Source organism: Podarcis muralis, chromosome 6 (assembly GCF_964188315.1).
Source record: "Podarcis muralis chromosome 6, rPodMur119.hap1.1, whole genome shotgun sequence".
Taxonomy (NCBI): domain Eukaryota; kingdom Metazoa; phylum Chordata; class Lepidosauria; order Squamata; family Lacertidae; genus Podarcis; species Podarcis muralis.
In genome coordinates this window covers 69,814,630-69,835,880 of record NC_135660.1, presented here as the reverse complement: position 1 = coordinate 69,835,880, position 21,251 = coordinate 69,814,630, and the positions used below count along the sequence as shown (strand labels likewise).

The 21,251-nt window shown below is 44.7% G+C and overlaps 1 protein-coding gene across 2 annotated transcripts in view; it reads right to left on the bottom strand.

Annotated features, from left to right (window-relative positions):
* Positions 1-16,866, bottom strand: part of SLC29A3 (solute carrier family 29 member 3) — a 33,015-nt gene extending 16,149 nt beyond the window's left edge. Inside the window, exons 1-2 of one of the 2 annotated variants that reach the window (XM_028729546.2) lie at positions 16,542-16,866; positions 14,371-14,669 (exon numbers count right to left, since the gene is read on the bottom strand). In XM_028729546.2, coding sequence (XP_028585379.2) covers positions 14,371-14,669; positions 16,542-16,815 — 573 coding nt within the window. In that variant the 5' untranslated portion in view covers positions 16,816-16,866. Of the gene's footprint in view, positions 1-14,370; positions 14,670-15,254; positions 16,156-16,541 lie in introns of those variants that run through there. The other variant, XM_077930517.1, reaches the window with a different exon arrangement.
* Positions 16,867-21,251: the final 4,385 nt, after the last annotated feature.

The window sequence follows — 21,251 nt, the reverse complement described above, 5'->3', positions numbered from 1 at the left end:
GGCTCCCTTGGCCAATAAAGCGAGATGAGCACCGCAACCCCAGAGTCAGTCACGACTGGACCTAACGGTCAGGGGTCCCTTTACCTTTGAATTGCTGTTTACAAAGACTACCCTGTCTACTCATTTGGAAGTGACCAGGCAAGGAAGCTTTTACAGCCTGGGAAAAAGTTACCTCTCCTCACTTTCTCAGTCTTCCAGTGTCCCACAAATTACTAATGTGGGAATGTGTGGATACAGGCAGGTTGGCAAACACTTTTATAGGCTAGTAACTTGTGTGGACTTATTTATAGGAAGTGATTCAGCTGCCCTGCAAATCAAGACGGTCTTCTATTTTACTGCTGCTTAATTCTCCCAAACTTCTCTTCTCGCATACGAGAGACCAGAGAATCCCGACCAGAGCTCATCACCTCGATGTGAGCTTGTGTGCACAGAATAGGCTCTGGAAAATTCCAGACAAGCTGGGTGCATTGATCTCAATTGCATTTTCAAGATGTATTTTCTTTGATCTCCTGTATCAGCCCAATAAGCCTTCAGTGACCAGTGGTCTAAATCAATGAAAACTGAGGTTCATAATGAGATGGTGGGTGGAGAGAGAATGGCCCAGTATTAGCCACAGCTTCTCCAGCACAATGCAATAATTTCAGGCAAAAATACTGGATACTGAAATATATACGTATTTGTCTTTTTTCTAAAGGGGGAAAAATTGCCCAGTGGTGTTAGCAAAAAGTCTGCCCCGTGCTGCCAAGATGCTTTTGCAAAGTGGCTTTTTATTCAGCTTAAACTCGGCAGCAGAAGCAGCTGGGTTCCTGCTGGGCTAAAAAAGCAGTTCAAGCCCTGGGTGACGGAGCAAGGCACTAGAGCGTTACCTGGATCACAGGGCATGAAATTAGCAGCAGCCAGCAGGTTGGAGCCAAGAATAGCTTGCAGTTGTGAGCTCATCTTCAGATAGCCGAGACCTGCTTCTAACGAGTCTGTGCGGGGCCAACGAACTCTCCCCCCGCTTTGCTGCTCACTCATCACACCCCAACACCGAACGTCCGGACAGAAGCTGACTCCCAAAGCAAGCTGCTCTGCTGGAAATTTCAATAGCTGTGAAAGGGCAACCGCGCCCATCAGTTGCCCAGATTCACAGTTCTGTCGGCTGGATTTTGAATGATGGAACATCCCTATTTTGTTTCATTAGCGCTTTTTAGGAGGTGATTATAGTCAAAGAGGCAGAGCTATGCATGCCAAGGTTTGTTATTGGCTACAGATTGTGGTTAGCAAGGAAAGAGCTAAACCATGAGTCTGGGTTCAGGCAGCACGTGAAGTCAAACCTTGGCTTAGCTCAATCTGGCATGGGAGTAGAAAAGGCCGGGGAGGAGCAAAAGGTATGCGAGCTTCTCTCCAGGAGACTACCCACTCATATGGTCCTGGTTTAAGTCACAGTTTGGCTTACTGTGTCTTGAGACCCTGCTCTCTGGCTGCCAGTTTGTTTCCAGGCAGAATTCAAACAGCAGGTCTGGGTCTCTGGAGCACTGAATGACCTGGGATCAGAGTAACCAAAGGTCTGTCTGCTTCCATACTATGAACCTCCCTAACTGATGAGATCTCCATTCTTCTGTGTGGACCTTGTATAAAAGGTGGGGTATAAAATATTTGTGTTATTAAAAAGTGGGAATCTTATTCTCCAAGGCTTCCAATATTTTATACGTGCACCACCCACATATTTCCTAGCTTATCTTTGCATCCTTGAAAACAAAAGAGCTTAAGATATAGTCAAGACTCCCAGACGGGTGATTTCTGCACACCATGTTCCATATATTTCTGTTCTGGCATGGAATCGGGAAAGACACACAGCCCTGATCACAAGGCAGGCTTAGATAAAGCAGGCCCTTGTGCAGGAGAAGGTTCATGGCTCAGTGAAAAGGACACATGCACTGAATGCAGATGGCCCCAGCTTCAAAACACAGTAACTCCAAGGCTGGAAACGTCCCCTATCGGAAACCCTAAAAAGCCACTAGCAGACAGTGCAGGCAATACTGATGGGCCACTGACCTGATTTAGCAAAACAGCATCTTCCTATGAGACCCCGCTCCTATCAGATGCACCATGCTATACAGATACCCACAGAACATCCAGCTTGCTATGTGCACCTGCCAGCATCACCTTTGCATTTCCTGATTCCAAGGTGTATCCAGCATTAGCCTAAGATGCACCTGTTAAGCACCTGCAGTGTGCAACCACTGGCAGTGAGAAGAAGGGAGGGTAAAAAGAACTGACTCCATCACCCATGGTGACCAATTTAGCTTACTGTACCGGCTGAAGGAAGTTAAGGAAACACTATGCAAGGATGCCATATAGCACTCCAACACCCAAGTCATGGCACTCTCTGCAAAAGGCCAATGGTGATGTGATCTAAAGCTCACCTTGTCTGACACCAGGTTAGGTTGGATGTCCCACCTTGTTTCCTGATCAAACCTTTAATCTCCCTATGCCTTGATTTCTTCCTCTTTGTAGAACTGCGGCATTCGCACCAGTTCCCCACAGTCATTTGTTATTAGGAGAAATTACTGACTGTGCTGCACCCTGAGAAACCACCAGATGGAAGGAACTATAATTAAACAGCAGACTGCAGGAGATTGCTCTGCTTTGCAGGGCCTGGTTCCAACTGGTGCTTAATTTTTAGAAGAGGAGGCAGAGATGCCAGGGCTCCAGCCTCTCCAGAAGCATCAGACTTTTCGATCTGGAAGCCCTCCTTCCTAGCAATGCGCAGCCTGAGGGGGCTCTCTGCACTTTCTGTAGTGCTGAGGTTACTCCATGCCTGCTCAGAGATCTTTTCCATTATTCTTTTGCCACGCGTTTCAGGGCCGAGCAGTTCAGAGGATGGTTAGAGACATGGGAAAGCAAGTCCTCTGAGGAAAAGGTGAAGGAACTGAGGTCGCTTCCACATCATACACCTGGGAGGTGTAGTTTGTTATGGGTGCTGACCTCACAGAGCTACAATTCCCAGTACTAGTAATGAACTACAGACCCCAGGATTCTCCATGAACGTGGTAGAAGAATGCTTTAAATATATGGCATAGGTGTGACCCAGGTATATTTAGCTGGGTCAAGAGAAGACTAAGGGGGAGGGGGATGTGATAGCCCTCTTAAAATCCCCGAAGGACTGCCACACAGAGGGGAAAGCCTTGTCCCCTAGGTACCTCAGAGGATAGAACTAGATTTAACCTGTTCAAGTACGGTAGATTAGGAAAAACCTCTTGAGAGTAAGAGAAGTTGGGCAAGGGAACCAATTCCCTAGAGAGGTGCTGGGCTCTTCCTCATTGCAGGCCTTCTGGCAGAGGCCCGACAGTCATCTCTTGGGCATGTTCTAGCTCTGTATTTCCTGCACCCAGCAGAGGATTGGACTAGATACCTACAAGGCCCTCTCCAACTCTATGATCCCATATGTGAGAGTGGAATGGCTGGTGAGCCATTAAGATCAGGCTCTAGTCTTGGACTCCTGGAAACGGGTTATCCATGGCACCAAATCTGGTCAAATCCATGGCACCAAATATGTCAATACATTAAAAGGCAACAACAAAATATTCTGTGACTTTACTAGGCCATTAGCGCAAGCCAGTGCTTTCTCAAATAATAGGTCAGGCCTCCCCAGCAGGCTGCCAAGGCTTCTTGCTGTGCAATCAACTTGGCATGTTGGACATATATGCACATTAGGCCCCTTTTGCTGGCGTTTCATTTTGCTTGCGCATATCTGGTAATAACACCGGTGTTATTAAAATTCCTGTGCAATGGCAATTCAGCTACAACCATTCTTCAAAGTGTAAGTGCCGAGAAATATTTAAAGCCTCCATTTTCCATTGTTCTTTAGGAAGAGCAGACTCCTTTGGCTTGATCATTCATCCACTTCGAGGCAAATCATGCAAAGCAGAGCAGAGAACAAAGCTATGGGCTCTGGTGCAGGGAGTTACTGAAAGGGCAGGCTTCCAGACCTGAAAAAAATGTATGACGTTAAATGTTCTTAGTGCATTCCACTCAAGAAAGCATAAGAAAATGCAACGACTCAAATGACGTGCAGGTGAGAAAGTGACCCATCCCTAGTACAAAACAGAAGTTCTGCATAAAGAAAAGCCACATTATGCACTATTGCATTTATTTTATTGCTTGTTGCATGCAGTGCATTCTGCTTCTCCTTAGACCAGGGATGCTGTCCAAATGTCTGCCGGCTCCAAACAGCATGGACCCCAATGCTGAGACTTGGAAGGTGCCATGTCAGTCATATTTGTAGGGCACTGAATCCCTCATCCCCAGTGTAGCAGAAAACTTATTCAGGAATAAATTCAGCTTCTGTGATTTACTAGACACTACGCACTTCATTTTCAAGGCTATCTTTATACCTATAAGGTTTAGAAACTTGTTTTTGTCACATACACACCCCTCAAAGGTTTTGGAGATGCTTAACTCTACCTCCAGTGACACAACCTGCACTCAAAAGAGTGTTACCAGCAGTGGCATACATATACATGCGACACCTCCAACAAGTCCCACCAAAGTGCACAGTACACTTCTCTAGGGGGAAACGAGGCAACATGCCTCTTCCTGACTCTGCAAAGCGATCCTGTCTCTTGCATCAGCTAAAAACCTGTTCCTTCCAAATGTCAAAGGGCAGGAGAGGAGAATAAGGGGTTGTGTTACTGCTGACTTAGCTGTTTATGTCGCATGGATAAAGCATTTCGTTTTTCAGGGTTAGCAAGCCAGCACTTTCCATAAGCAATAAAATTCACTTAGTGGTTTCCTTAGCTCATACTTCTCCCAGTCCAGCCCCCTCAATGCCCTTGTTTAAAGTAGGCCGTGTTGCAAGACTGGCTGTATTATGTAAACCTGAGGATGGGGGGTGGGGGTGGATCCATATGTAACTTTCATTAACAGCATTTTAGATACATGACCACACTTACTTCTTCCTGCGTATAGCCATAAAAGCTCCCACACAGAAATAAGTCAATTTTACAAAGATGCCACTTGGGAACATTAAAAACAACCAACCAAGTCCACTTGTGCTACTTTAGCTCATTCTCCAAGGCAAGCGTTATATATTCAAGATTGCACTAAAACCTAAAGACCTTTTCTGCACTGGTAAGAGTTGCCCTAAATGCAATAATAAACTAACAAACCTGACGCCAGCCGTGCTGATTCACGCTAGCCTGCTGATTTCAATGGGACTTTCTAAGCAAGAATAGTTAACATTGCAACCTGGGATGCCTTTAAAAACAAAACAACTTTCCAAACTTAACACCTCAAATTCTAGGGGAATCATTAACCGCCTGACTCACTCATTATTTGCATATCTTAGCATTCTGAGACGGAAAGCATTTAGACACATCTCTGCTTGCAAGACAGTCACGGGTATATGTCACGCAACTCCCAGGCGAAACATATTCCCATCTCTCTCTTCTCAGGCAGCATGCTAAATCCTCCTCACGGTGCCACTTCAGACACTGCGCTCTCCTGACCTGAGAACAATGAAGTGGGTTTCTTAGAAAATACTGAACTGGAACACAAAAGAGGACCATTCTGCTATGTGAGGAATCTGCACAGAGTAATTGTCAGTTTGTGCTGGGAAATTTTTCTGACGTCCCAGCAAGTGATCTAAATCAACAAGCTTATTTTGCTTGCATTTAATAAACAAAGATACAGTGGTACCTCTGGTTACATACTTAATTCATTCTGGAGGTCCGTTCTTAACCTGAAACTGTTCTTAACCTGAAGCACCACTTTAGCTAATGGGGCTTCCTGCTGCCGCCGCACCACTGCTGCATGATTTCTGTTCTCATCCTGAAGCAAAGTTCTTAACCCGAGGTAATATTTCTGGGTTAGTGGAGTCTGTAACCTGAAGCGTATGTAACCTGAAGTGTATGTAACCCGAAGTACCACTGTACAAACTTTGAAACTGTCTGATCTTGCTCAATAGCTATTTGCAGCCGGCATCCATTCATTTTTACTAATGAACTTGTGAAATAGATCCCACCCCCCAGTGGAAAAAAAAATAATAAAGCACTGGAATGTTTTCCAGAAACTGTTCAGTCGCATGTCACTGCTTGAGAAAGTATTGTGGAAAATGATACCACTTAAGTTTCTAATTCTCTCCCTCCCCAAGCCCCCACCCCACCCCATTTGCTGTTTTGTAGAAATGGAGCCTTATCTACTATGAGCCAATCAGTGTTTTCTCAATCTTGCTCCATGCAGCAAACATGGATTAGACTGAATTAGAAACCTCTCATCTTGGATATAATTTACTTGGGGACTCAGATATGTGGTCCTCGCATACAAACAAAATTACGTAAGAAGAATTCTGCTAGATCAGACCAAAAGCCCACAAGTCCAGCATTCTGTTCTCAGCGGCTACCTTATCTTTCTCCTAAACAGCTCAGTCATTCCTCAGCTTATCTTAATGGCCCATCTGAAGTACTAGCCAAGAGATCCTTTTAGGACACCCAAATCAGAATCTAATCTTGTTTGTGGGGAGTTCTGCTGGAAATTAGGTATGGGGCAATGAGCTAAACGTTACATATTAATTGAGCCGAGCTCGAGATAAAGTTAAGTTTATCATCCATCTGAACCTGGGAATCAGGTCAGCTTGCCACAGGAAACCACGAGTGGTGAGGTCACCTGTCTTTTGGAAGACATATAAACATGAAAAATGTTGGGTTTATTTTGATGTGGTGGGAACCGTCTTCTCCTCTCTTTGCTGATGAAAGACTGTCTTCTTGCTGTGAGGTCACAGAATGGGAGAGTCAGAAGGGACCCTGAGGTCTAGGTCCAACCTCCTAAAATTCAGGAATCTCAACTAGATAATACATGGCAGGTGGCCATCCAACCTCTCCTTAAAAACCTCAAATGGTGGCAAGTCCACCACCTTCTGACAGTCCATTTCACTGTCAGACAGCTCTTACAGTCTGAAAGTTCCTTCTGTTTAGTTGGAATCTCCTTTCCTGTAACTTGAAGACATTGGTTCGGGTTCTGCACTCCGGAGCAGGAGAAAAGAAGCTTGCTCCAACTTCCATGTGATAAGTCTTTAGATATTTGAAGATGGCTATCATGTCTCCTCTCAGCCTCTCCTCTTTTCCAGGCTAAGCATACCCAATTCCCTCAACCATTCCTCATAAGGCTTAGCTTCCAGACCTGTTATCATCTGTGTTGCCCTCCTCTGCACAAGGTTCAGCTTGTTGATATCCTTCTTAAATTGTGGTGCCCAGAACTGGACACAGTACTCCAGGTGTGGTCTGACCAAGGCAGAAAAGAGCTTGATCAGCACACCACACTTCTGCTGATGCAACCTAGAATAGCATTAGCCTTTTCTTTTTTGGGCTGCTGTTCCAGACTGTTGACTCATGTGAAGCTTGTGGTGTACTAAGACCACCAGAGGAGGTCAGGCAGCTGGTGGGGTGGGTCTCTGAAAGACAGCATTGCTAGGGGAGCATTTTACCTCAGAGAAGAGGTGTCCAGGGTTTCCAGACATGAAGCGGCTGCGGAAAATAAATGTTCAGCCTCACTATTAAAATAAGTCAAGAGAAACAGGTTCAGAAAAGTGAAACCAGGTCAAAATTCACAGCGCCAAACCCTTCAGTGTCAGATCTTTCCTTGAGGGCACCAGGAGACAGCCTGCTAGTGATCAAATAATTCTCACCTAAAGTGTTACGCGATATCACAGGACTGGCTATATTTGATGGCTCAGTACATTAATCCCTGCATATACCCCCACATCAGCTTGTTAAATCTGCACAGTGCTTTGTGACCCTTCACGACGAAGAACAAATATCCCCAAGTTGCTGTTATGTCATGGAGAGATTGATGCAGTGTCTAGAGTGGGTAAACAGCAGCGTTTCTAGGCTGAATGAGCTGACGTTAGACCACCATTTCTGCACTTTGTTGGACTAATGGCAATATAGCATCACTGCAGGGTTTCCCCGCCCCCCTTTTCTGCGCAAAAGGTGTTTCCCAATTAGGGAAACACTTCCCAATACTGGGATGCATTTATAACTGTGGCCCAGTATATGTCAGGGTTCTATCCCAAACAGCATTACAATGAATACTTTCTCCTCACGCCTAATGGTATGGAGCTTCCAGAAGAGTCACTCTCTGCATCACTTCCACTATTATTGGTAAAGGCGGCAGAGTGGCGTGCTGACATCTTCCTACATGTCCAAGTCAACAGGGTGGCAATGGTGAGAGGTGGTTTTATAGGTGGGCAGCTCAATGGGGCAAGTTGTCTTCGGACATCCATGTCACTACTAGCACCAGGATGACATGTCATAGTTGTTGCTTTGAAGTCAGCTAAGGTTGCAAGCTTTTTAGCTAGGCAATTGGAATAAGATCCACTATTTGACTATTGATTCAAAACCCTAAAATGTATTTTATATAATTGACTTTTGAATTTTTATTCTTTGTATATCGTATTGTTGTTTTATTGCTATGGCCGATGGCTGACGCAAATAAAGATTCATTCATTCATTCATTCCCTCACTCCTGTTTTTGCCTCATATGCTACACCAGCTTTCGTAAATAAGCTCACTAAAGTTACTAGCCTGCAACTGTTTTAACTAGCTTGCTGGTGGTTGGGCAGAAGAAAGGTGGAGAATTCTGTCCCTCCTCTGGCAACCTGTTTGGGTTTCCATGCTGGGCCCACCACTACCAGCAGCCCTCTCACTCACGTACTCCATGCACTTGCCTGAACTCAGGTCCTGGTCACCCGTAGCTAAGAGGCTAGTTCTTAAAATCACGGCTGGGCTCCAGCAATTTACATGGGTGAAGCAAGAGTTGCAAAGCGAGAGCTGCTTGCATTTCTGCAAGTCCTACATCAAATGTAATAATCAAAATTGGTCGTTAGAGTATACCTCTTTAGTTCTTCTGTCTGTGTAAACCACTCCATGCCAGAAGCAGCCATGAAACAGAAGTGGTAGCATTTCTAAAGAGAGGAACTGAAATTATTTCCTAATTTTGCTGGTGGAAATGGTTGAGTTTGTAGGAATAATGGTATCTTTGTTTGTTTTTGTGAATGCATCGGTTGCAATAATTCAAGCCTATGTTCTCCGGGAAGGGGAATCACCAGCAAGAAAAGAAAGTACAACTCAAACTGATCACGCATGAAGTTTGCTGGATTGCCTTAGGCAAATCAAATCAGTCTCAGCTCCCTATTTGAAATACGGAGATAGCAACACCGGCCTTACAGGGCTGTTGCAAAGATTGCAGATAAAAGTACTTAATATTTATATTTCAAACCCTTCTTATTATGGTTTTATAACTGCTTTTAATGGTGGTTTCACTGCCGCTGATTTTTAGGGTTTAATGTCTCCACTGAGTTATCTTAAATGTTTTGAAGGTACAAACTAACAGAGCATTGGTACTCAAGTCTCACTGGTCCAATCTCAGAGCAAGATCTACTAGCTACAGATGCCACATAAGCAGAGATCCACTGGCCACTTCATACTGGAAACTCGGGTGAATCATTTTGTTCTGCAATCCATTTACAGTTGTACCTTGTTTTGCAGCTGGGATACGTATCAGAGCCCCGGACACTAGCTGAAAAGAACGCAGGGCAAAGCACAGTGTCTGCGCACGCGCATGGAGCAGTTTGCACTTCTGTGCATGTGCGAGTGGCAACCCCGGAAGTAACCTGTTCTGGTACTTCCGGGTTTGCCGCGGATGTTCACCGGAATGGACGCTAGACGAGGCGGACGTTCACGGAGGTATTACTGTATATGTAAACTTGGCCAGTGAAGCACTAGGCTTTGTTGAGAAAGTGGGGATTTTCAGTGGAGCTGCAAATCAAGCATGTTAATTTTATTCGTGCCAGAATTTCAGAAGCTTAACACTTCAAAACAGAACCTTGCATTAAAAACAAACAAACAAACAAACAAACAAACAAACAAACATGGGAAGCCCAGTAAAATTTGAAGTTGCCCATCATATGAGATGTGCCAATGTTCTCTTGGGAGAAGTTCCCCACTTTGCTAAAGAGAAATAAAAAATCCAAGGGAAGGAAAGCAACTAGGAATTAAGGAGGAAAACAACAGTGTGGGACCAAGATGCCTAGGAGGCTTCCTCCACTGGAGCGCTCGCATCAAAACGCCAATCCCGTGAATCAAGAAGCAACAAACTTCTAAGCTTGCACGCCAAGACAAGAGGCTCCCTGCTGCAGCCGGCAGCCTGTTCACACCTGCCAGTGTTTTGGAAAAAGCCATAAAGTACAGCAGGCAACTTGCAGAATTCCAAACAGGTGCTAAGAGGGTTTTCACTTTGGAAAAGCTGGACTATAATGGGCACCTGTAGACTCTTACTGCCATGCCTGCGTCTCCACTTTTTAAACACCTGCGTCATTGGGGTTGTGGCAGCACGGAATCCCGAAGTAGGCAGACCTAGGAGGGCCATACATTTCAAATTACTTGTCAGTAATTACTGTTGATTGCCACTGTGCCCTCCCCTTTCCTGAGCCCTCTAAGCACACAACAGCAAAACTAATCTTGCAGATAAGTCTCTCACTTCATGCTGGGCTATGAAGAGGAAATGCAAGCACTGTAGTTCCCACTTTCTCCAAAACCCAAGCCAAACTGAGACAACACACACACAGTCTTCTCCAGAGTTCTCTGCCATGGCAGAAGCACTGGGGACAAGCAGGGCTTCCCCTCCCATTATGCAAAGTGTTGACAAAGGCAAGAAGAAGCAAGAGTGTTTTTCACTGCTTCTTCTAACAATCTCCAATGTCTGGAGTTAAGCAAGGCAGGCCCAGTGATGGGAAGGTGGTGCTAGGCTTTGAGAACAAAACAGAAGTTTGTCTATATTTTGTATGGCTCATTTCAATTCATAGAATCGTAGAGTTGGAAAGGACCCAAGGGTCATCTAGTCCAACCCCCTGCAATGCAGGAATCTTTTGCCCAACGTGAGACTCGAACCCACGACCCCGAGATTAAAGAGACTCAGGCTCTATCGACTGAGCTATCCCAGCAGTCACCATTACCGCATTCATAACAAAATTAATGCAACTGTTGCATGACAGCATGGGGTTGTCATTGTTTTGCATGACAGGCAAAATTCACAAAGAATTAGAACCGATTCTCAAAGCACTAGGGAAAAACCTCTGGCGCTGAAAGAGCATGTATTAGGTTTGCTGCTCACTGTACTTCATTGAACATACCCCTGGGATGTCCTATCGATGAACATTCCCTCCTTCCCCTTTCTCACACTGATCCCTCGTGCAGAAACACCTGCACACAGACTATAAATAGCTAATATTTTCAAGTGACATTTCGATCAGAAAGCGGAGTAGGCCTTCCTGCTTTTGCAATTTAAGGCCCTATGTTTACTCTGTCCCCTCTGGGGTCCCCTTTGCAAGATCAAGGTTTATTTATTTATTTTACACTTTTCTCAATGTAGTGTTTCCAACAGCCAGCCATCATCGCTCAGCCTGCCCTATCAGAACTCTGTTTTAATCCTCACTATAGTACTTTGCAATCTGACAGATAGGCTGGTAAGCCTCTGTTAGAGCTTGATAGCACTTGCGAAAATTGGTTTTCCCAGACAGCTGTTGCAGCCCATTCTGCAGGACCTGGGCCTGTAGCAAATGCTGGAATCATCGTGACATTCAGAAAGGACTGGGGGAGAAGCTGCTGCTATGCAGTGGCAAGGCAACTTTTTCAACTTTGAAGGTTACAAGGGAAACAAGTGATAAGCCCAAAACACACAGCTAATTTGCAGGTGCCTTTTCCCCTTTGCATGCAAAAGATCCATAGTGTGTTGAGAGGCCTGTGATATCTTGTTCTATTTTGCTAATTTTGTCTCTTAAGGTGTGCTTTCTCTTTTATGCAGGCTCCTTTGGTGCAAAAGATCTGTAGATCCACCTCCGGGATCTCCTTTTAGGGCTGGGAAGGACCCCTGTCTGAAACCCTGGAGAGCTTCTACCGCTCAGTGCATATGACAAGAAGCTAGATGGATCAGTATCCTCACACCGAATAGGAAAGCTTCCTATTTTTATGTTACTTACCCTAAAGTGAGAAATGAGACAAGTGTCAGACACGTGTGATTTTGGATGGAAACTGGCATTAAAGCCGAAACTTGCCAGGCAGTTCTAAAGTTAAGGCAAGCGTCTTGGAGGCTATCCCTGTAGCAAAAACAATTATATGGGGAACAGCTCTTGACATTCACTGGAGCTGCAGGAAGCATCCTAGCCTGCAACACCCTAGCAAATGCTCATTGGATCCCGTGAGAGTGCTAAAACATTTAAAAAAATAAATTTTTTCAAAGAAAATGCCTAGAGGTGGGCTGCTACTGTTCGCACTTCACAGGCAAGTATAAACTCCACCCATTTATCCATCCATTTCTCATGTAGTACCAGTGATCCAGTTCTGGTTTTCCCAGATAGGAGACAAGTAAATAGTGAGTCCATGCTAGCCTTTTTTACTTGAAAGTTAATCAAACCTCCAGAATGTCATTCCTTTGTCCTACTACAGTGGTACTTCTGGATGCAAACGGGATCCGTTCCGGAGCCCCATTCGCATCCTGAAGCGAACGCAACCCACGTCTGCATGTGCGCAGGTCACGAATCGCCGCTTCCACGCATGACGTCATTTTGAGCATCTGCGCATGCGCGAGCGGCGGAACCCGGAAGTAACATGCTTCGTTACTTCCGGGTTGCTGCAGACATCACCTGAAAACGCTCAACCTGAAGCACATTTAACCTGAGGTATGACTGTATTTCTGAGTTAGTTTATACAACGCGGCAGAAGTCTTGGGAACAGTATGCACTGGGCTGCAAAGAGCTGCAACCATAATCCCATCTATACCTTTTCAAAAAGGTGAAAAATTCCTAACTTGAGCTGCAATACTGTGATGTGTGTGGAACTTTCATTGGACACTAAACAGCAGCAACAATTATGCAGCTAGACAATTGTCATGCTACGCGCATTACAGCGAAAGTCCCTATACACCTGTGAGATTAATGCCATGAGATGCTGGCAAGTTTCGAAAGCTGTGTATTCTGTGTTATCACACACAGCCAAGCCTCTTATTTAGAGGTTCTGCAATTCATCCCCTTCCTTATTCCTCACATACCTTTACAACTATATGAATTAGAATTCCCTATGCAATGATGGAAAAGTTTATCAAATTTCCAACAAAACTATTTAAAACTTTTAGGAGGCTGCCTAATTTATTTAAGGAATAAATTAAGCTGCCTAATTTATTTTAAGCACTGAATTGAACTGATTGACTCTTAAGTTCCAGCATTAGCTTTTTAAGAGCCCGGAGAAGCAAACTCTCAGGGTTTCCAATCTGCCCTCAGTTATGAAACCAGACTTTGAGTCCATCAGAGCACCTGGATAACAAAGGCCTTGAGAGAAATTGTGGGAAAACATTTGCTGCTCCCCTTGTGAGAGAAATGTGAAACAGTCTCATCTCCCTCCAGCCCCAGCCTAGCCTGAGTGGGGGAGGAGGAGGGAAAACCACACATAAAAGATCAGAGTGGCAGCAAAATCCAAAAATTACTTATGCACTGTGTGATGAGGTACTTTCTTTTGTCTGTCACGAGTCCTGCCAATCATCAGTTTCACTTATCAAACCAAGAGACGGTTGGAAGTACTGGGATCCAAATCAGCTTGCACTGAAGGCTGACATGTGCATGGGAAAGAGGAGAGTGAGAAAAAACCCTTAAAGTTTCCTAGACTGCCCTTTCTGACCTAACCTGTGCCGACCTTCCCTCCGGCACTAGACTGATACCCTTAGGGTTGCTGACCTCATTTCCTACTTCCTTCTCCTTCATCCTCACCTTGGAAAAGGAGACATCTACTTTGGATCTCTCTGCATGCAAGATGCAAGCATAGCTTGAGACCCAACAGCAAGCATAACTCATTGCATCTCTCAAGTTAGGCAGAACCAGGATCTTTCCTATCAAGCACGTATTTCCTGTAATAAACGTAGCTTTCTTGTTTTCCTAAACTCAGAATCTCAGTGTGACTATATCCAGGGTAAAGTGTGCTCTTCCAATTCAGTATTAAGTTTGATTTCTGCTGAGTGTTTTAACTCCAAATGCCAAAATACTTAGAAACCTGATTCCCACTGGACAACCACATGCCTCTGAGAAGCCCACAAACAGGACCAATATAGTGCAAGAGATGTCTGTATCTCTTTTCTTCACTGTCATATTTTCTAACTAAAAAAGCCCCAAATTCTGGATTATGGACACCACATGCACAATGTATTTGCAAAAACAAACCAGAGCTCTTTCCATAAGTGAAAGTCTTGTGCTCCATAAGGATTAAGACATCAAATTCATGCACTAAGCTCACAGAGAAAGAGAAGGGTTAACACAGCAGAGTTAAAACCTGAATTCCCAACACTTACACGAACATCCGAAGTTCCCTGCTCTGCTGGAGAGACTTCTTCTGAGCAGTTCTGAAGTTTGTACATCCAGTAATTCTTTGCAGTGATGATGAAGTTCAAAGGCAAGAGAGAGCTAGTCCCCAGAAGGAAGAAAATAATGTAGGTGCCATTGAAGTGATCTTTAGGCTTGTGAAAACCGTGTCTGTTTCCCTCTGGCTCCTCGAACAGGGGTGTCTCTTCTTGGGTAGTGACATCCACCGGTTTGTACAAAGAGTTCGCACTGTGGTGGTAGTCATCTTGTTCCTCCAAATCAACAGCCACTTTTAGGATAAATTGAAGAGGTGTTAAAGTTATGGCCGCATAGCATGACATTGTCACTAGCCATTTGACCACTATAATACTACTAGTCTCTCTTACAGGGATATGGTACACTGAGAGAATGTGCACCTGAACACTTCAAGCGAGCTATATAAATGCTTATTAGTATTAAGAAATACAACCCATCGGGTTGCCACAGAAAGCTGCAGCAACAGTTGCAAGCATCCCAAATAAATCTGTGTTAAAAGGACAAGAGTTCCTGAATTCAAAGAAACTCCTTTGGTGTTCCAGAAGAGAAGTAGTTAGTGTGTCCTTATGCATAATGGAACACTGAGGCCCGCTGCAGCCTAAACAGGTCTTTAGAAGGGCCTGTGCAAAATGTTCTTACTTAAAATAATGTTAACTATATTCTGAAATATTCACATGGTTTTCAAGCAGTATTCATGGAGTTTGCTTTTGCTTTACTGTATGAAATAGTTGAACTGCTAGCTGCCGCGAGTCTTCAGGGAAGGCAGGGTGAAAGTTTGTTTAAAAGTTTGTAAGAGAGAGAACAAAGTGAAGGGACAGCATCATGTGGAAGTAGTTACCTTAGAATTAAATTTTTGATCAAATGACTCTTATTAAGTTTTTAAACAATCTCCATTCTTCTAAGCCCTCCTGTCCAGGTCATCAAAACAAGAATTAATGGACTAGGGAGAGAGTAGAAGAGGTTCCCTTTTGAAATATGTGGCTGAAGCACGTTATTCCTGGGGGAGCTGGGGAGTATTTTGAGGCCAACCCACAGTGAAGAGAAATGGCAAAATGACATCTTTCATTGGGCCAATCAGTCGCTCACTAAGATGTGGAAGCTTTTTAGTTACACAAAAGCGCTTTGCCGGAAAGCAATCGATGCTTAATGTATGCTCGGTATGATTAAAAGAAAAATAAGATATGCCACATGGGCAAATAAACTTTGGGAGCCAATCCAGGAATTTCCTTTCCTTTCAAGAAAGGTGGGCTCTCACGGAAAGTCCCACCTACAATACAAACCTAGCTTCACTGCCTAAAAAAATGAATTATGGAAGACATCTGTAGGTCATCTCAGGACTTGGGATTTGCAAAACACAGCATTCTTCACATTGGCCTTTTGACACTTGAGAAGCTTATGTTTTTTAGGCCCCACTCTATTCTTGCGACTGCAATTTGCCTTAAAACGTTTTAAATACTGTATTTTTAAATTGCTGTCACCTGCCTTGGGACCTTATGGCAAAGGGTGGATAAGAAATGGAATTAGTATCATTAATACGCTGCCCAAACCCTTTGGGTACTCAGCACCCTTGACCAGCCTAGGATACTGGGCAGCTGAGGAAGAGGCTATTTGCTGTTCTCTCAGAAAACACAATGTTTTGGCCTGGCTTTGAGGGAGACCCACAAAATGCATGCTGGGTCCCCCTGAAGCCTCACAAACCCTGACAGGCAACAATAAGAAAGCCAAAAGTTTTTAAAAAAGTATCTCCGTGGGAAAAATCCTGGTGTGTCCCCCCCCCCCCCCCAGTGGCAAGAGAGAGCGCCTTAGTCTCGACTGAAAAGGTGCATCTTGCGAACGGGAAGCTGCCCGGGCCCTTCATTCCAGCAGTGCGTGGCAGGAAATGCACTCTGCACATGCTCCGTGCTGCCGCCGGCAAACACCCCGACCTCGGATTTCACGGCGAGTTTCCGAGACCGAAACAAAGAGCGGCGGGAGGAGGAGCAAAGGCCGGAGGAAGAGGAGGAGAAGTAGCAGGCGGAAAAGGAGTCGCAGGTAGAGAGCAAAGGCGAAGAGAGGCGCAGCCGCAAACCCCCCGGCGGAAAGGTCCCCGTGACCTGAGAGCCCCGCGGAAGAAGGCGCCACTTACTGTCGCCGGCCCTGCGCGCATCCCCATCTGCTCTGAGCCGGGCCTTCCCCAAGCACAGGCTCCGCCGGCCCTCGCGCCAAAGCCACGCCCGCCGCCGCCGCGCAGCGCCGCCTCCTCCGCTGCTCCCTCCTCCTCCTCCTGCGCGGGGGCTTCTGCGAGGGTCGAGCAAGCGCTGCTCCCTTTCATCCCCCTTTCTTCTCCCCCGGAAGGTGTTCCTTAGCCCTTCTTGGAAATAGGCTAAAAAAATATTTATAATACTACTAATAATAAGCATTCCTTTTGTGCGCAAGGGGCACGGGTCACGACTGCTGCCCTGATTCAGGAATCTCTATCTGGATCTAAGTATATCAGATCAGTTCCCCCTAAAATATTTCAGGCCACCCCAAAATTTGTGGGCATGACATTGCCATTCAAATAGGGTGCGCGCGCGTGTGCACTGTGTCGTGTGATCATACCTACCCCCCCCCCCCGAATATTTTATTCAAGTTGGCACCCCGATTCATTTCCAAAGCCCCTTTCCCACTTCTTGCCTGGCTGTACCTAATACTCAGTTCAGGAATCCCATGTATTTACAGTGAGACATCCGGGTGTACGACGATATAAATAATGATAATAATAATAATAATAGTAGTAGTAGTAATAGTAATACAATAATGGAACGGGTCCCGCAGATGCCTGGTGCCAGACTCCGCCTATAGATTATTGGGTGCTGGGGACGGGGGTTTAATCAGCACTGGCAGGCTGGGCTTGTTTTTCTGCCAGGCAAAAGGGCAGAGGGAGGTGATGGCCCTGCCATTAAGTGACCTACAAGACAAAATGTGATTTGAAACGCAGCAGGGGAAAATAAGCTCCCTGCGCTTTGGGCCACTACTGTGTGGATAGCCTTAGTGTCGCCATTTACTGCAATCAGTGGACTCTTCCAATAGAGGTAATACATGTCCTGCCTTCCCCAACTCCTTCCTCTTTAATCTTTAAGGATCTTAATAATTTCTAGACAACCTGCTGTGTAGGGTAATTCTTTACACATACTCTTACATTGAGCCAAAATGTTGTTATAGATGTTAAGAAGAAATTTTTGTTTTGTTTTAAACCTATTTCTCCAGTCTAGTCCCCTTGGAGGTGGTAAAACTACATCTAGGCCATTATCACTTCAGATTGAATTTTTTTTAAATCACTGCACATAGAAAATTAGCATCTCAAGGGAAAGGTTGGACTAGAACCTTTCTTCCTGAAATCCAATTTTCTGTCTAGAGAGAATTTCTTAAAAATGCCGTGCCTGCAGTCTGATATGGTACAACCCAGACAGGTCTGCTCTGTGATAATTATGCCTCAGTCCACACTTTAAAAAAAATAGCTGTTTCTCTTCCTCTTTAGGATAATTTCCCCTCTGCCGGTCAAATGATCTGAATCAGCACTGTCAGGAGGCATTAATATTTGTTGTAGATGGGTTGTCCAGCTGTGGGTTGATGAGGTTCTCTAATGGTACAAAAAGAGGTTTTGTTCAAATCGTTGGGTGTTGATGGTGTTGGCCGCAGCCAATAAGAGGAAGATTGTGACTTGCGTCTTGTCTACAAACACTCCTAGGCAGTTCACTTGGAAATAAGTTGTTCTGATGTAACGAGACTGACTCCAGATTCTTTACAGACAGAAATTAAGGTTACAAACCTGACATATGCTTAAACCTACTGGTTTAAATGGGCTTGGGCGCCCCCTAATCTTCCATGAGATAGGACTGAAAATGAATGAAATTTCATGGCATAGAGATGCAATGATGGGGAAAATTTCCCGTTTTAAGTTTCAAATACGAAAGCAGACTTAAGGTCGATAAAGGCACACACAAAGTTTGATTGCGATTGACAGCATATTTTTGTATGAGATGATTATACATACAAAACTGCACAGCTTGGAAACCATATAAATGCTCTGTATATATTGTATATAAATGCACTGTTCTTTTGGAATTCCCCGAAGCCAAATATATCTAAATAGGTTCAGATATATCTGTGTCATGGTTATTATTGTTTTTCATTGATAATTAGGTAGGGTGTCACAGTGTCCTTCTAACATCTGGAGCATACATGTTGGGTAGCCAACATGGTGCCCCTCCAGATGTTGTGGACTACAACTCCCATCATGCCTAGTCATTCTACATGCTGGCTGGAGCTAACAGGAGTTGTAGCCCAAAGCAAGGAGTGAGAGCCATAGCTCAGTGGTGGAGCATCTTCTGTGTGCCAAAGGTTCCATGTTCATTCCCTAGCCCTGACAGCGAGTACTGATTAGATGGACTCAGTATAAGGTAGCTTCTTATCTTCTTTTTCCTATCTGCAAGACACCAGGGTAAGAGACTGGGGGGGGGGGGGAAGGAATGCTCCCAGGTGAGAGCTGCGAGGGCCCACCACTTTCTGTGTGAGACCAGGGTTACCTTTAAGAGAGGACTCTGCATTTTCTCTTTCTGTGTTTTGCTTTTATTTAGATTAGTTTCCTTTAATGTACTGCATTTCGAAATAGCTTTAATTAAATCTTATTTTTTAAAAGTCTGTGTGTGTTGGTAGATTCTAACACTGAAAGCATCTGTGAACGACAAATACCAACATCCTCTGCACTGTACGCAAATGCATAGTGGATCAATACCTGTGTAGAAAGGGTATTACTTGCCCTTAGACGCCTCCTTCTTTGTTGAAGAGATATCAGAATGATTGCCCTCCAGAGCTAACAAAAATAACTCAGCAAGGCTGCAAATGGTTTTTGTTTTCCATCAAACAGACAAAAGAGAAACTTCTGCATGCCCCTAAAGCAGGTTACCAAATGGAGACATGCGTAAATTTAGAAGAAATCCATAAGAGCACAGTGGCTTTCTTCAATGGCATGGCCATCCCAGGCCACAAGAGCACCCGAGGAAGAGATTGCTCAGCCTGTCTTGGCCTGTAAGCCATCAGCTCAGAAGGGACAAGCTTGATATTTCCAAGCTGCTGTGGTCGATCATGTCAGAAAAGGCACTGTTGAAAAAGCGCCTCAGATCAGATTAGCACAAGAGACTGTGACAGCCTGCCAGGGTAAACAATACAATTAGGGTGGGTAGCGGGGGAAACCTGCATTTAGCCCAAGCTGTTCTGGTCCATCAAGTAAATATTACCCATTAAAAACTGCTTAGAAAGCCAAAAGCTGGATGTATTCAATCAGTAATACAGATTTGTCTGGTGGCCTGTAACAGCTTTTGCAGGCTTTCATACACTTGTAATATGTATTTTCCCGCTGATAAATTGCTTTGGTTTCCCTCACATTCTTTTCCTTAGCCAGCTATGGCCACTGTTCACAAAGTGTCAGAGTCTTTTCAGTCTTACTACTGATTTTAATTCATTTTGGGCTACTTTGAAAAAACCCCAAAACTTCCTGGTTTCCCTCTCAGCAGATCACACACATTATAAGGCTGAAAGCCCATACAGAGGTTTGATAATCTGTGCTAAGGTTCTGCACACGGAGTAATGTTTGCCTAAGCAAACCCTATTTAGATGAGTGGGACTTACTCCAAATCAGGTAACTTGTGTTTCTCCTGAGAGCTGCATTCCCTTGTGGTGAACAAGGCCAGAGACACTGCAAATTCTACATTTCTACAGTGCATTTCTACACCCTGCCCATTCCTGCCTTTCATTCAGACAAGCAAGAGGTGTTATCAGGTCTTAAAGACACATTCCAGCCAGGCAAAAATTCTTGAGATACATAGCAGGGCCAGTGAGGGGCGTGGCCTAGAGAGAAGGGGTGTAGCCTGGGGAAGAGTGCTGAGGGCCAGATGGAGGTCTGCATTGGTCTCCCAGGGCCTGACGTTTGCCACCTGGTATACAGTGGTACCTTGCTTTACAACCATAATCTGTTCTGGACGTCCGTTTGTAAACCAAAACAGGTTGTAACCCAAGGCGCGCTTTCACCAATGGGGCCTCCAATGTTCGTAATCCCAAAGAAATGGGTTGTAATCCAAAAAAAGGTTGCAAACCGGGACACGCACTTCCGGGTTTGACGTGTTTGTAATCCAAAACGTATGCAAACCAAGATGTATGCAAACCAAGGTACCACTGCATACTATAGGCAGGTTAATAGGATTGCAGCCAAAATGGACAGATGCAGTGGCGGTCTGCACGCCAGTAGTACAAAACCGGCTGCTTCACTTAAATAACAGAAACAGGACGTGTCATGTGTGAATGACCTTGCTGTACCTGCTAGTGTCAAATGCATCAATGAATGCATCAATGAACCCTCTCCCGGAAATCTAAAATGGCACCCCAGCATGCATCAGAGACTTGTTTCCTTCCCTTTTGCCCAAGGACTTTAGTTTACCGCCAAAGCCCCCTATTGCACACCCGGTTCTCTGCCAGAAGAAAACAGGCAAATGCTGTCCATTATTGCAAATGGAATTTGGCTATTTGGTCTAATAGTTCAATCAAGCTTAATTCATTAGGTGCCATTCATCAAAAGCGGACAATCTTCTCTCTTCCTGCTTAGGCCTACATAAGATGTTGTGTCCTCACCATATAGTTCATAGTAAAGGGAAGGAAAAACAAAGATCATAAGGTATTTGAATCAATAGGGCTGATCTTGAGGGCCATAAGGAATGTGAAGTTGTGAAAGAGTCTCTCACCTTTGCATTCTGCTGCAGCCCTTTCCCTAATTTTCCTCACTTTTCTCTTCTGTCCTCCAGACTTGTATTCGTACTCCACA